This window comes from Barbus barbus (genome assembly GCF_936440315.1).
Source record: "Barbus barbus genome assembly, chromosome: 21".
NCBI classification, from domain to species: Eukaryota; Metazoa; Chordata; class Actinopteri; order Cypriniformes; family Cyprinidae; genus Barbus; species Barbus barbus.
Genome location: NC_136749.1, coordinates 11,550,856 through 11,567,334, shown reverse-complemented (window position 1 = coordinate 11,567,334; position 16,479 = coordinate 11,550,856). Strand labels below are relative to the sequence as shown.

Genomic DNA, 16,479 nt, shown 5'->3' with positions numbered 1-16,479 from the left:
TGCGTGGATACCAAGAGGAGTTTACTTTTGCCAGCATGTCTAGAATACCAAAGGGGTCTTTGCTGAAAGTCTCTGTCCTCACCTGTAAGATCTTTGGAATCCTAGTAGTTTTGTTTTGCTTCATTAGGAAAACATATACTTGGACAATTTATTTAGCTAAAATGACCATAAAGCTACCTCAGGAGTACTTTGTGAAAGAGTTAGAATTAAAAGTCTTAAACGTCAAGCCTAAATATGGGGCATGGGATACCATTTGGGCCAAATATATTTGGTTCAATAACAAAATAGAGTATCTATGATTAAGAAAACATAAAATAGTCTTTAAAAAAATTAATTTTAAACATATGTGCCAAGTTCTTAGAATATATTCTTTGTATTCACACACTTTTATACTTCTTTCATATGAAATACCATTATTTAGAAAGTTTACAGTTAATGCCTCTAAAATGCCTCTGTGGTGTAACCATTGAATAAAATTATTATTTCCAAACATGTTTTTGAAGATTTTTTATTTATTTATTAGATTGTGTGTGTGTGTGTGTGTGTGTGTGTGTGTGTGTGTGTGTTGCTAATATTACTTTTTGGAAGAGTTGCACCACATGACATTGCCTTGCTATTAACAAGTCAAAAGTTCCAATATTTTTGAATTTTTGTTTTAGATTTTTTTGTTTTTGTTTTTTTGTTTTAGAGTTTTAGATCTTTTTTCAAGGTAAAGAATACTTTTTTCAAGTATAACAAATTAAGATGTGTTACTAATATTACTTTTCGGAAGAGTCGCACCACATGACATTGCCTTGTTATTAAAAAGTCAAAAGATCCAATATTTTAGGATTTTGTTTTTTTAGATATTTTTACTTTTTTCTTTGTTATTAAAAAGTCAAAAGATCTGATATTTTAGTAGACTTACTGACCTTGACTCAAAGTCATGAGGGGTCAGTTCCTGTTTTTTTGTTTTCTCTTTTCTGCTCCACATGACTTGTACAATGTTTTCCTTTCAAGAATTTCTCAGTATGGCACCAAGACAATTGGATCACCCTGACAATTTGGATATCTTCTCAAAAAATTATTATAGAAGAGGTGCATTCAAGTGACTTTACGTATGAATTGCATTGTAAATGTATTTTTAAATAAATTATTATATAGATCTGCACCAAAAAAACAAACAAACAAACAAAACGTACTACCCTGAACAGAGCACCTTGCCCAAATCTGACTCTGTCGGGAAAATAACTGCAATCTCTGTGCATGATTAATCCGTGTTTACCACTGTCTCTATTTCTTCCTCTATCTTGGGCAGCACTGAGATAAAGACAACAGACTTTCGAGCAGTTTGCAAGAGGCCTGGTAACAGGATTACCGCTCTTCTCCACCTCCCAACACCTTTGACTGCCTGTCTGCTGTGAATTACACACTAGTCAACACCATTAGACGTGGCAGCTAGAAACCTTAAGCTTCTTTCCACAGAAATTCCGGAAAAGTAGTTCCGGCAACTGTTGCGGTACTGCAGGATTCGTTCATTCACACTGACAAAGCGAATTTGACATGTAAACATAGCTAACAATGAAAGGAGTTAGAGAAGGTCTGTATAGAAAAATGCAAAAAAAGAAGACAACAATAGCTACAAACTAGAGTGATTTGCTGCAAAAATGTCTGTAATCCAATCTCAGTTTTAGATTTCAATTGTCCTGGGATGGAGTCATGTAAACCACAGCCGATTATTTTGTATTTGTGTATTTTTTTTTACAGACTGTTTGAGAATGTTTAACCTGAGTTGAACATTACTTTGCGCTTGATGTGAATATTAGAGATGTACATAATACCATGTTTTTAAAAGTGACCGTTCATTGATCTGTCTGAATGGCTAGTCCACTAATCGTCTTATGGAAGCTCTGTATAATTAGGCTAGTTTCAGGTTCATCTGAACCTGATTGGACGTGTTTCTTATAGACGCGTTTATATAAGACATCTTGACGAAGCAAAATAGAATGGAGTTGAATGTTCAAGGCTTGTTTTTAAAAATCAAACTATTTTTAACTTGATAACTCTTGACAAAACATACAATGTGATGCAAAGGCGTCTATCTAAACTTGTATGGTAACAGTGCTTTATTGAGAAATTTAAGGGCACTGCTTTTCCAAAAAGGTTTTATCATGAAAACTGACTAAAGTAATCCATCAGCACACAAATTAAAGCAATATCAAACCTAAAAATATAGTCAAGTCAAGTTACCTTTATTTATATAGCGCTTTTAACAATGTAAATTGTGTCAAAGCAACTGCACAATATCAAAAAAGGAAAATAGTGTTTCAATAATGTAAAATGAAAAGACTAAAAAAAGATTTTCAGTTAAAGGCATTTCATTATTGAATTCAGTGATGTCATCATCCAGCTCAGTTCAGTTTAAATAGTGTCTTTGCAATCAGGTCGACGATATCGCTGGAAACGAAGTGTCCCCAACTAAGCAAGCCAGAGGCGAAAACAAAGTCGTAATCACTTACTAAGTAGATGCTGTGTGTAGGTTTGTCACTGAAATTCTTGGAGCCATGAACAAAGTTTCTTACAGGTCCATTACAGGGCCTGGGACGACATTAGTTTCTGACAACTGTCCTGGTTGCACAACAATTCTATCCTGACAAATCGTCAGTGAACAAAATTAAGTATGCAGAGTAGAAATTTTAAAAGTAGAAACCATCATAGAAAACATTACATCATAACATGTCCTAACATTATCCATTAACAGGCTCTGTCATTCAATTTCCTGCCACAAATTACAGTAATTTAATTAAAAGTGGACAGAAAGAGTGAACAGAACAGACAGAGCAAGCGAGGATGCTACTGTAACTGGTAAAGGCATTAAGGCCAGAAAAGCTTTGATCCCATGGCCACTCTATTCCTTTCAAAGAGCTAGTGGCGCCCAAAAACCATGTCATGTCGGAGAAACAACACACAATGTATGGTCAGCCATGGTAACGATGACTGCACTGTTTCATCTTTCAAGGGTCTACATTTCTCATCAATCTGTAAAATCCAACAACTAGTTCAGTTAAGCATGATATAGGACAGGGGACTAGAAGGAAAATGATGAGGGCAGTTACAAATAGAGGGAGTTTAATTTAACATGTCCTTAAGATAGAAAGAGTGCTACACAAGATTACAGCCCAGATCTGAAGCTGACAGGAAATCCAGACACGCAAGCCAAAGTCGGGCTATATTTAAGGCACATGGACCTGGTAGAGAGGCATGTCTGCTAGAGGTACAGGAGGGGTGTGATGTGAAAGTAATCATGAAAAAACAAGGAAGTTCCACTCATTTTCATTCCATTTACCAGCTTTAAAGTAATCTGCAATACAGTGAGAATTTTGGGCATAATAGAAATAATAAATAAATCATAAAAAAATAATAAATCATGATAAAAAGGTACCAAATTATTTAAAGGAAAATGATAAATAATCAATTATATTTGTAAAAAAAAAAAAAAAAAAAATGCTTTTACCTTGAAATATTTAAAAACATTTAAAATAATAAATGATTTAAATGAGTAGACCAACATGTATTTAAGGAAAAAGGTTATTCTCTTTTTCGTGATGGCTACAGCATGACAAATTTGTCAATAAATGTACATTTTTGATGTAAATGGTATCTTTTTCAACTAGAGACATGCATGTGTCATGGTACTCTTGTGAATGGCGGTGGATAGCCCCGGAAAAGAAGAAATCATTAAAACAAAGTTGTTATTTTTGTTTTCTTTGCACACAAAAACTATTCTCATAGCTTCATAAAATACGGTTGAACCACTGACGTCACTTGGACTATTTTAACGATGTCCTTACTATCTTTCTGGGCCTTGAATGTGGTAGTTCCTTTGCTGTCTATGCAGTGTCAGAAGGCTCTCGGATTTCATCAAAAAATCTTTATTTTTGTTCCGAAGATGAACGAAGGTCTTACGGATTAGGAACGACATGAGGGTGAGTAATTAATGACAGAATTTGCATTTTTGGGTGAACTATCCCTTTAACTAAAAGATTCTTTCGCTTCTTATTCATTGACCAAAAAAAAATTAAATCAAGGTCAGTGGAACAGGGTTTTGGGCCAATGAGATTTCAGTGTGGTAGGGGCTATTTATGGCAAGATGATGAAAATAACAGCTGATAAAATGTTCTATTGCACAATGCTGTTGTTTGTCATGGCAAGTTGGGAAAAACAAAGATTAACAGAACAGATATCACAGGTTTATCACTTCCATCTTATCCTGACCTGAAAGTTTTGTTACAGAAAATACCAGGAACGCAGTTCAGATTGGATCATAGAGGGATTATCACCCAAAAATGAAAACTGTGTCATCATTTACTTATCCATATGTTGTTCCAATCCTGTGTAATTAATTTTTTTGTTTTTAATTTATTATTTTACAGAAAAATAGGGTTTTTTTTGTACAATCAAAGACAATGGCATCCAATGTTGTTTGGATCCCAATGTTTTTCAAAATGTTGACTTTATAATTAATTTTCATTTTTGAGTAATTCCTCTTAAAGGCATAGTCCACCCAAAATGAAATTTAGTTTTTAATTTACTCACCCTCAAGCCATCCAAATAGGTGACTTTTTTCCTAATCATTGTTCGGTGCTTTAATAATATAATTGTGTACACGTTTTGATGGCGAACCAAATATTTTAACCAGTTCCTTGATACAAACTGACTGAAAGAACTAGTTCACAAAAAAGAAACTTCCCCTTCGCCTCAGGCTCTGAATTCCAGGTAATAATGTTGTAAATAATTTTCAGTTTCCTGCATAGATCAATGATTTCACTTAATAAGACCTCAATATATATCATCAGAAACCATGGGTATTAATTTTGTTTTGCTTGTGTTGCTTTTTTTGACTCTCAAGGTGCCGGTAGCTGTTGATATAAATCACTAAGGACCACGGTTTCAGGTAAAATTCTTCTTTACTACACTAATGAAGAAAAAAGTCACCTACATCTTAAAGAGTGAGTAAATTAACAACAAATCTTCATTTTTGGGGTGAACTATCCCCTTACAATAACAAGAACTTATCCTGAATCATCTCATAACTTCAGCCCCTGTTAGCTTAAAATAACTCAGACTTAGATCTAAGACTAAACTCTTCCTTTTAAAACATTACAAACATTAAAGTGCCTGATACCGTGGGATATAAATCCTCCGACAAACATTATATATAGCCCATTATGTTGTTATAAGACCCTTATGTTAGACCCTTAAACTAAAGTGTTGCACTTCGTTCTCGAGCCAGAACTCCCTTGTCTTGGCTCGAGAGTTGTAATGTATTTACAACTTCAAGAGGCAGAACGTAGATTGCTTCCTAAGAAATTGGCAGGGTAATTGAGTGGGGGAAAACACATTTTTGGTTCATTTTTTCCTCCTTCTTGCGCTCTCCAGCTGTGCTCCATCTTTCTCAGATTGACCCAGATATTTCACTGCAAGAGACCCCGTGCAGGTACTTCAGATTAGTCACCCGGCCGGGAGCGAGGTAGGGACTCTGATAAGCATCAGACGGATGCGCTCGCTTCGGTCGGCGCTGGAGTTCTAGCGGTGGGCTCCGCTCCATGTGCTTTCATGTCAGCTGTACTGTAAGATCAATCAGACTGCCAGGTGCCTTACATTACTATCAACAGACTGTGAAAAAGCGAGGGACGGCTTTAACCGTAATGTGCTGGTGTTTGGCGGGAAAGAGTCCCCCTTCAATGTTCTTCGTCATGTAAATTCTACAATCTGTCTCTCTGTGCTCTTCATCAAATTCTAACTGGAGGAAGTGTTTCATAAGGCTCACAGTGATGGTGTGAGATTCACCATCTTCTCCTTAGAATGACATCAGCCCCTTTAATAGGGATCTGACTGTATCTGAAATCTCATTTTCACTTGTTTACCACACTTGTGGCAAGGCAAAGACAAGCCAATAAAAAAGAAATAATGCATAAATCTATTAAAACACCAATATATATATATATATATCTAGCATTATGATTAGTATAAAAAAATCCTCAATACAGTAAGAATTGTGAGGTCGGGCAAGTAGTTCAGATTTCTACCTAAACTGCCAACATTTTTACTGGTACCAAAAAATGAAGTATTTAACGTTTATTAATTTAATTTTAATAAATTGAATTGATAGTAAATGTACATTTCAGTGTTTAAATGCATGTTATTTACATTATTATTTATGAGCAGAGTATATTTTTCAAAGAAAAATATAATATTTTACTTTTGACATTTTTGTTAAATGTTAAGTTTTCTTTATACTGTAGAGACAATTGTATTTTGTAAATGTTCACTGTTTTATTTATTATTGTATTATTTAAGAAATATTTTTGAATATTTACGAATGTGTTATTATACTTTTTACATTTCTGCTGGTAAAAAACAAAATGCATACTATTTTTATTAACAAGATATAATGGTGATTTTTTTACATGGAACAACAAGAATGTGAATAAATTCATTTTCATTTTTAGTTAAATTATTAATTTATTCTTAAAATAACAAGCACTGATCATGAGTCATCTCATAACTTCATGCTCTGTTATCTTCCCCTATTTACATGTACTATTTAAGAAATCCTTTTAAAATATTTATATATAATATAGCTAAATATATAGTAGTATTAAATTGTCAAATGTTTATAAAGAATAAAAATGTATACTATTTTATTAACAAGACAATTTTTTGATTTAATATTGAAAGAAATATATATTATTACTATTTATTATTTGCATTTCTTTTTCATTAAATGTACATTTTTTTTATTTTTAAAAAATTCTTCAATTATAATTGAAATTATAGAGTCAATTGTACACAAAGCTCCAAGACAGACATACATTTATAAATAACTTTTGTAGTAAAATTAAGACATAGATTTGTCATTTTCAAAACAATCAGTTATTAAAAACCCCTAAATTAATAACCTATGTTATAATTTACTTTTATCTGGAAATTTTGCTCATTTTAACCAAGCTGACACACAGAAAGTCCACATAAATGAAATCAAAAATGTAAGATGCAGCGACTGTTCTGTCATTTGTCCAATCATATTTACACGTGCAACAGAAGTGACTCTACTACATAGAACCATATGTAAAAAATTGAAAACATACAGGTAGGACTAAATAAACAAGCTCCAGAATCAACAGTAGTGCAAAGGATTAGAGCGGTAGCAAAGGCTGCAGGTCCAGGAGAGCTGCTAATCTGAGCACAGAGCTCCTGGATTAACTGTATAACTGATGGTTCCCCACCCAGCCACTGACCCTGTGACCCTGTGGTCATGGGGATGGAAAACCAGGCCTGGACTTCCTCTTCCAACCACAGAATACAGCACTGGCAAGCAAGCACAGATATGGGGATGGCCTAAAAATAAGAGCACACTGGGAACTAGCGTCGCTCTCCAAATCCACACGCAAAATTTCATCCTCAATTTCAACTCCAAGCTCATTTTTAGCCAGTGTAGGAAAGGAAGAAACGTCTCTCATTCAGAAAAGTTGCTCCGTTTCAGTCGCCACAGACACCCTGGACTCCTCAGGTCATGGCTGATAAAATATAAAACAACATCCTGCTAACTGCAATGTAGCATATTAACCAAGCTGCTTTTATTAAATCTGTGAACTGTGAAACCGACAGCGGTCTGCGAGTTCCAGAAAGTCCAGTTCTACATCAAAGGCATAATTAAATGACAATGTGCAGCGGCTAAATGAATCACTCGTTGACACGCTTCAGCCGCTTGATGTGTTAGCAATAAGTATTTCTATGTTTGTTTCCATTATATAAATATAACAGTGTCTGTGGTTGCTTTCTAAATTTGCAGCACGCAATTAGCAAACATGTTAAAAAGGGTTTGTCGCATGTTTGGTGACCACAACATCAATCATTTGCATTTCAAAGGCGTGTGAAGCCAACGAGAAACGTGGAGCTTTTTTCTGCAGACGGTGCCGAAAAATACAGAGGAAAAGTCACTGGGCTGCAAAAACCTCAACTCTGCATAACAATGTGTAAGGCTAATCCAGAATTCAGCCGCAAATGTGAAGGGCTAGCCTATATTTTACAGCATTTAGCATAACTTCTCATTACCAGACTCTGTAATTTCGGCAAAATACATGCGCAAACAGAAAAGGCTTCCCGAAAAAAGTAACTCAGTGAAGGGCCGCATCCATCAAGAGTGAGAGATGCGTGTACGTGTGTGTGTGTGTGTGTGTGTGTGTGTGTGTGTGTGCGCGAGTGTGAGAGAGAGCGATGAAACAGAAATCAAAAAAATGTCTGTTTACCAGATTAATAAAAAATAAAGATTTGCTTCAAGTTTCTATACTTTTCATAGTCATTCGCCTTAATGTCAAATTAACCAAGAGAAGCATCTGGCCCAGGACATCCTTAACTAGGACTAATCAATCCAGAAACAAAATAACTAAACCATCTGAAAATACGTTCTTTCCAATAAGGTCAGAATGTATCGCAAACCATGTCACTAGAATTTGGAAGAGGACAACTTTTCTAACAATATAAGACTTTACTATCACTTTTTATGAATTTAACACATCCTTACTGAATAAAAGTATTAATTTCTTTCAAAAGAATACTGACCCCGAACATTTGAATGTTATATTGCTACAAAAGATTTGAAATAAATGCTGTTCTTTTTAACTTTTTAGAATCCTGAAAAAAAGTTTTTTTTTAAACGGCACAATTGTTTCCAACATTGATGATAAATCAGAATATTAGAATGATTTCTGAAGGATCATGTGACACTGAAGACTGGAGTAATGGCTGCTGAAAATTCAGCATTGCGTAACAGAAATACATTTAGTTATTTTAAATTGCAATATTTCACATTATTACTGGGTTTTTTCTGTATTTTTGGTCAAATAAATGCAGCCTTGATGAGCATAAGAAACTTTAAAAAAAAAAAAAAACACTGAAAATCATACTGATCCCAAGGATTTGAATGGCAGTATATACACTGATCCTCTGGTGTCCTACAGAAACATCACTTGTTCTTCCCAGTTAAGCAATAATGGCTCACCCAAGTGACTCCAACTAACACCAGCGTCACACCATATGGTTCATGTTTCTCAGCCAAGATCAATTTCACTTACCCCTGCATCCTGCTAAAACATGTCTGTGTATCTTACATATAAATATTAGAATTCCTCTTCATTTTATTCAAGTATGAACATCCAAACAGGTCCCAGGCATTTTATAACCAAGTTCCAAACTCCTGATGGAATTGTTTGACAATATTAAAAAAACTCTACTAATGCACTTTTTGATTAACAACATAAAAGTTACAACATCCTTGTATGACACCCTGGACACATAATAAAGCATGTCACATCTGTTAGTCTTGCTGTAAATGAAAATAACAATCAAGACAAAGATGGACTGTGTTCAACTGAACGAATCCAACTGGCTCATTTGCAGGCTGATGTTAAATAACATGCCAGCTCATCACATCCCCTTTCCTCTTTTTTTCTCTCTCTCTCTGTTTCAATGGTCACCACAGCTCTTTACTTCACTTACACTCCCATTATCTATTGTCGTTCCTTATTGACTGTTTCATAGTGAAATAGGGAAAAACAAACTGTTGGCTCAAAGAGAATTTGAATCATATCTCATGTTGCTAAGCTGCCAACAATTGATTGTTTTAAACTGAGAATTGTGTGGAGGAAGTCGAAAGCTTTGCTGGGACCTCCGGATGCACTGGAGAAATGATGCCCTTGAGGATTCATCCCAAGCTAGATAAAAGCAACTCAGAAATCATAATAAAGGATTTATAATGGTGCTCACAAGTTCCAATGGATGCTGTTTACTGGAAGAATCCTTCAGATCTGGTGCCTTCAGAAGTGAAGCAGATCTTACATGACAGGACATGCTTGCGTGAAAGTCATTTCAAAATACAGCTATCAACTCCAATTTTGATTATGCATGTTTAGATCTGTAGTTCGGAGACATAAATGAACAATAAATGAAGCAACTTTTACACAGAAGTGACTTTCATATCAAGCTACTTTCTGTTGGTCAATGCGGCAAAACCATGTGGCCAACTTGAACCTGTTACAAAATCTTTTTAATTATTTCATACATAATTTCTCGTGCAGGCATATGCATCGTGCATGGTTCAAAGACGAGACGTTCCATTTTTTTGTCCACAAAAGTAATTTTTTATACATAGAAAGTTATGGAAAATGTCAAACAAAAATGAAATAATGTTCCATCATCATTCAGCATAATAGATATATTTATCTAAAAATGAAACAACATATTCTGACTTGTACTTATTACAAAAAGAAAAAGTGATAATACTAATATTTTCTTGTATTTTAAATGATTTACAATTTTCCTTACAAATGGGTAAAGCCTAGTGTATGAAGGATAGTGGTAAAGATTGGTCAAGATTTCAAATGACTTTTATTTCATCTTTAAATAAAGTTAACAACATCTGATTATTCTGGTTCTAAATATGCCTGACGAGACATTGAATGCATGGAATGACATTTTAGAGGGCGTTTTCTGTAAATCGTGGTAAAAAATGTATAATAGACATTATTTTTTGCTCAGAAAAAAATAAAGCAATTAAACAGGACGCATTATAACCTATGAGAAAAAAAACTTAAAGCTGCATTAAACTTTTATTGTATTAACAGTGGAAAACCCCTTTTGTCATTGACCCCCATCTATTTGAATAATAAACTTTTTACATAACTTAAGATGTTTTGTTCAGAATCCTTTAAATGAGCTTAGAAAGATCAAATTATATCATTCGTTAGAAATTTGGTACCATTTTTGACTACAGTGTTAACAGATGTGTTTCACAGAAAATGTCATTAGGGTCATCGGGAGTATAAAGTAGTACACAATTCTAATTGTAAAACAAAAGTCAAATAACTAATGACCATCTGGACTTATTTATCCATCTGCTGAAAATGTTTCATCACTAGTGATTTAAGGAATCGTCTTAATAATGGGGACTGAGTCTCCGAAATACTTCCATGCATGTTTGCTTTGGAAAGGTCAGTGCTTCAAATCACAGTAATGATCCACTCATAATGAAGCAGCTGTGATGCACTAAAAGTTCCATCGATGACTGGTAGTGGGTGAGTCACGTTAACTTTTACCTAGCGAACAATCGCAAACCAACTAATGGTAACACAGAGTTGACATTCACCAGTTTGGAAACTAGTTCTGAGAACAGTAATGTTCCTTTACAAACAACAATGAATAAGCTATATACAACATACAGGGCAGTTTGGCCCCTTGGAGGACCCTTTTATGTGGCCGGTCATCACTGACAGTCCCAAAGACAGCTGTAGAATCCTGAGTATGTGGACATGGCATGTTCAAGCAATCAGTCCACCCAAGTATGGCACTCAGCTGCTGTGCATTCCTCTAAGACCACAATAACAGCACTCCTAAAACCTGCTTAAAGGATAACACTGTTTATGTAGTGGAAATGAACCAAGTTTAAGACAACAATTATATCTTATACAGTTGGAGAAGAACCTCAGTTGTTTTGTGTCATGCCTGTAATGAAGGAGAGCTGGGTAATTTAGAGGTGAGGTTTATTACAGGCTGCGAGAAGAGACAGGATGTGAATATCTACACTATCAACACCAGTTACCTGTCATTCCTATTATGATATCAGTGCCGCTATAATAGTTGTGTTATTGACTGTATTTAAATAGAACAGCATTAGCTAACTATTTGAGTCTGAAAGGGTGTGCTTTAGAAGCACTGACAGTAACAAACAACCCCCTGTGTGCACAGGACAGTGCAGACTTTGGTGCAGTGCAGCCCAAGACGCACTGAAGTATTCTGACATCATATCACTTCTCTCTAACAGTGCATTAGCACTGAATAGATGCTACGGCAAGCCAATTTAACATTCATTCTTCTGCACTGTTACTTGTGCATAATTCAAATTACACTGAAAATTGTAATGCTACAATTTCATCATCTGGTTTTTTTCAAGTTAAAATTATTTTAAATCACTGAACCAACCTAAAGACATTCATATATATATATATACCAACCAAAACTAATTTTAAGGGTTAAATCAAGCTAAATTGGCTCTTTAAAGTAACAATGCAGGTTACCACTTTTTACAGTGTACTAATTATTCCAAAAGTGACCAATATATTTTTCAGGTTCACTAGCGATTATTCATTAGCACTGGTTGCCAACAGTAACCAGTCTATTTGAGTAAGTCACTAGTACTTATTCTTTTGTTGCTAGTCACTATCCCAGTAGTGACAAGAATTAACTATACTTATACGTTTTTGATAACCGCTTGCTATTTTTTGTCAACTGAATCTGTGGTTTAAAAATCAACTATTAACTACAAACTTCAAATACCAGTTTTACTACTAATACTACTAATACTACTAACTAGTACTAGTATTTTTTAGTTATCTGTAACTATATGTAGTGCTTATTAAACAGATTACTTATTTATTGACACTAATAGTCAAGTACCTATTTATTAGACATTTTTATCTATCCAAACTGCTATTAGAAACATTTTCTTTGTTAAAATTAGCTAGAATTGTTGTTTACAAATTATTCGTCAGAATACTACTTTAAATTACACTAGTTTACTAGACTGGTATAGAACTTCTGTCAAACATATACCAGTGCATATTCAATTAGAAAACTGAATAACTAATGAATAAGTATTAGTATCTAATGAAACTGCAACGCTTCGTTTTCCACATATACACATACTTATTATAGTGATTACAATAAGTGGGTAATAACTAGGTATTAACCATAAACCTAAGCTTCACCAATGTACCTTATATTACCAGTACTTTCTTAAGTAAGTACACTATAAGTGTACAACCAATGAAACATTAACATACTAGTCACTATTCAAACATTTACTAGTAAACAGAAAATAAGAACTAATGACATAAATATAAATGCTTATAATTGTTAAAAAGGCTTGCCATATAACTGCACGATGCCCTCCAGAATTACTGCAATAACAAAACATTTGTGCCACTGCATCAGATATAGATGTAAATACCTCTAATAAACACAGTCATTTACAGAGAGTGGATAAACCTATGTTTGCTTTAGGGGTGTCTGTCATACCTTGTGTGGGGCTTTCAGAAGTCTGTGAACTCCAGCGATCTGATTGATGAGCGGAATATCCTCTCTGAATGTGAAATGTGGGGGTCTGGTCGGCTCAGGAAAATTTGTGCTATTAAATGGATCAGTATCATCTAAGAACTGCACCCTGCATGCAAACGTAGCCATGATACATCCATACACGTCGGTTTAGGAAAAGTCGGTACAACGACAAAAAAGTATAGACCGACTAAAAAAATCCTTTAGATCAGACGCAGTGTAAAAGTGTCAAGAATCCTGCGATGTCCTCTGTTAGTGTTTAGTGGTTTCTATATTTCTACAGTAGTTTCTCGCAAGAGGAGGGCCGGTAATATCCAAGGGCATGTCGGGCAGGCAAGGTGCTGAGGCAGACTGCTGCAGACGGGACGGGACATCTACAGTCTGTCTGATGACTACAGCGATGCAGTACGTGAGCGGGACTGGGGGACTCCCTCCAGTCACAACAGTGACGGTATGAGGGCAAGAGCCGGAGCTCTGGCGACACCTAGTGGTAAGGTTTATATCATATATTATTTATTCCTAGCATGACACTTTTTATAAGTAGCCTACATACGGAAAAAATAGACTTAAAAACTAAATGTAATGTTTTTAGACAACTGCATGTTATTAACAATTAAATGAAAATGTAGCTTAAATTGAAACCTTTTGATATTATTACAAAGAGTTTTACCATTTTTATTAATAATAGGTTTATTAATAGGCTTATTAGGCTATATTATCTGCAAGCATGCCTACATTTTTTCCTAAAAAAATATTTTTTCCTAAAAAATGTACTTAGATAATTACAAGTGCACATATGATTAACAACAACAACAACAATAATAAGTTCACGACAAACTGCAACATAACTTTAAAAAGTTATTATGGTAACCATAACTTGGAATAAAATACTATAGTTAAGTTACCTGTAGTCTGTGATTTGGCTTATTTTATCTTAAGTCCCAACTTTAAGAGTTGTTTTATATGTACAGATGCTCTCTGTAGTGTTGTTACATGTTGGGTTTTTTTGTGACTGTTCCATGTCGGGTTTTCTGTTTTCCCCTGTGTCCTAGTTCAGTTTAATTAGTCATTGTGTGCACCTGTCCATCCTCGTTATCTGTCCCTTTATAAGTTCCTGTCTTTGTTAGTCTCACCGTCGGTTATTGTCTCTATTATTGATGTGTGTGCACTCCCTTGAATGTATTCTGCTCCTGGATTCTTGATTAAAAGAAAGTTAATGGTTTATCCTCGTCGTGCGCTCCTTGTTCCGCACAGCATCCGTAACAAGTGTTTAATATTTATTATAAAAAAGTATGACTTGTAATAAAAGTACAACTTCGATTAATATTTATGTTGTTAAGATAACATTCTGTTCTGTAAACGCATTGTCTGCTGGTTTATTTAGCTACTTTTCAGCACATTAAATATGCCACTTAATACTTTAACCCCCGGTTTCTTGTTTCACAGACAAGGCTTAAGACTAGTCCTAGACTAAAATGTAAATCTGAGCTATTTCAACTGAAAGAAACTTGCTCTGACTGATCTTAAAACATGTCAGTGCCTTTGTTTTGTCTTAAGATGAACACCAGTAATGAACACCAGCTTTTTTCTAAGGCATGTTTATAAAAATCACTTAAATGTCCTAATTGAACTATGGCTTAGTCCTGGTTTAGTCTAAGCCCTGTCTGTGAAACCGGGCTTAAGACTTGTTAAATGTTAAGAATGTTAAAGTGAAACTTAACACCTGACCACTGTTGTAAGTTTGCAACTGTTACAATTAAAAACCACAGAAGGGTACAAACATGCAGGCAGACAATGGTATGATGTAAGCAACACAGCTACAACAAATAAAACTGATAATGGGTGTGTTAGATTTAAAGTGTGTGAATAATCAAGCATTGACAATAACCAGTCATATGGCGGCACCAAGGGGCCCCCAAATAAAATTCTGCTTAGGGCCCCAGAAAGGCTTGGGCCTCTGATCACACATAAGCATGTCTCTGCAAGACATTAATATCTTATATGCAAATATAACGGAGTTCACTCCCATGATGATAACAGGCAGCGAGATTTTCTTCCCAGTGAGTTCTCTTCTCATATTTTGTTTATTGTTTGACTTTCCCTGTCGCTCCAGTAGTCCCGTGTGTGGCGGGGCTCCCCAATTTCAGTCTGCTGCTGAGGTAATTCCATTTGGGAGGAGTAATGTTTAGGCACGTGGCCTGAACAACAATCGGACCCTTTCGTCTTGCGTGCGTCTCAAACCACAGCTGCTCATCAGTTTTTAAGTGATTATTGTGTTACCGCTAGCTATCGCTAGGAGGCAGTGTAAACGAACAGAATATTGAAAACAAACAGGCCTATACTGACTAGAGGTCTGCAAGCCCGTCGGGAGCTTCTCTCCTTTAATTGTGCCCATATATCAGGCAGAGCACACATGGCGACTGTATGAAATACTGATTATATTATACATATTACACATCGCCTACGCAATACGCAACATTTGTACGCATTAGCATACAGGTGACAGTTGACCATGCAGAGCATCAGAGAGAATTTGGAGCGTGGTTACTAAAAGTTTCCAATGCTTCGGGAAAAGCTGCATTTTGGATCATCCATGCATTTGATGATGATCCTGACTCGCCGTCTCCTCATGGATGCGCCTTAGACTTTTTCAGTAGCGCTCCTGCTCAAACCCGAAACTGTTTTTTTTTTTTGTATTATTATTATTTTATAGAAGTATGTTTTGTTGATATTTTGAGTGCACATAAATAAAAGTAGACCCTTTACACTTCCGACCAATGTAGCCTATTACTCTTACCTTTATGAGCAAAAATGAGGCGTATTTTGAAATGTTTGCAATGTAAGTGATCGCTCTGGCGCATCCTGTAAAGCGCGCTTCAGCTTCCACTCTCCGCGCAAATGAATGCGCCAGTGCACATTTATCTAGGTTAAGCATTTACACTAACATTGTGGAGCTGTTGTATAACTATAGATTTAATTAAAGTCGTGATGATTTGAGACGGCTAAATCTATCAAACATACTAGGCACATTTTCAGGTTTCTCCAGAAATATTTGACTGGGTTTAATCCCAGGCTGTGGCTGGGCCACTCAAAGACATTCACAGACTTGTCTATGAGCCACTCTTGATGTGCTTAGGGTCATTGTCCTGTTGGAAGGTGAACCTTCTGCCCAGTCTTGAGTTTCTGAATGTTCTGGACTGGGTTTTCATTAAGGCTATCTCAATATTTTGGTGCACTTAGCTTTTCTTCTACTCTGATGAGTCCCTGCTCCTGAAAAACAGCTCCACAGCATGAGGCTGCTACCAGCACACTTTACTTTTGGGACGGTAC

At 35.5% G+C, this 16,479-nt stretch overlaps 1 protein-coding gene across 1 annotated transcript in view; it reads right to left on the bottom strand.

Moving 5' to 3' along the window:
* LOC306887674 (FH1/FH2 domain-containing protein 3-like) overlaps positions 1-13,551 on the bottom strand; it is a 171,265-nt gene extending 157,714 nt beyond the window's left edge. Inside the window, exon 1 of the mRNA XM_079445615.1 lies at positions 13,114-13,551. Coding sequence (XP_079301741.1) covers positions 13,114-13,278 — 165 coding nt within the window. The 5' untranslated portion in view covers positions 13,279-13,551. The remainder of the gene's footprint in view (positions 1-13,113) is intronic.
* Positions 13,552-16,479: the final 2,928 nt, after the last annotated feature.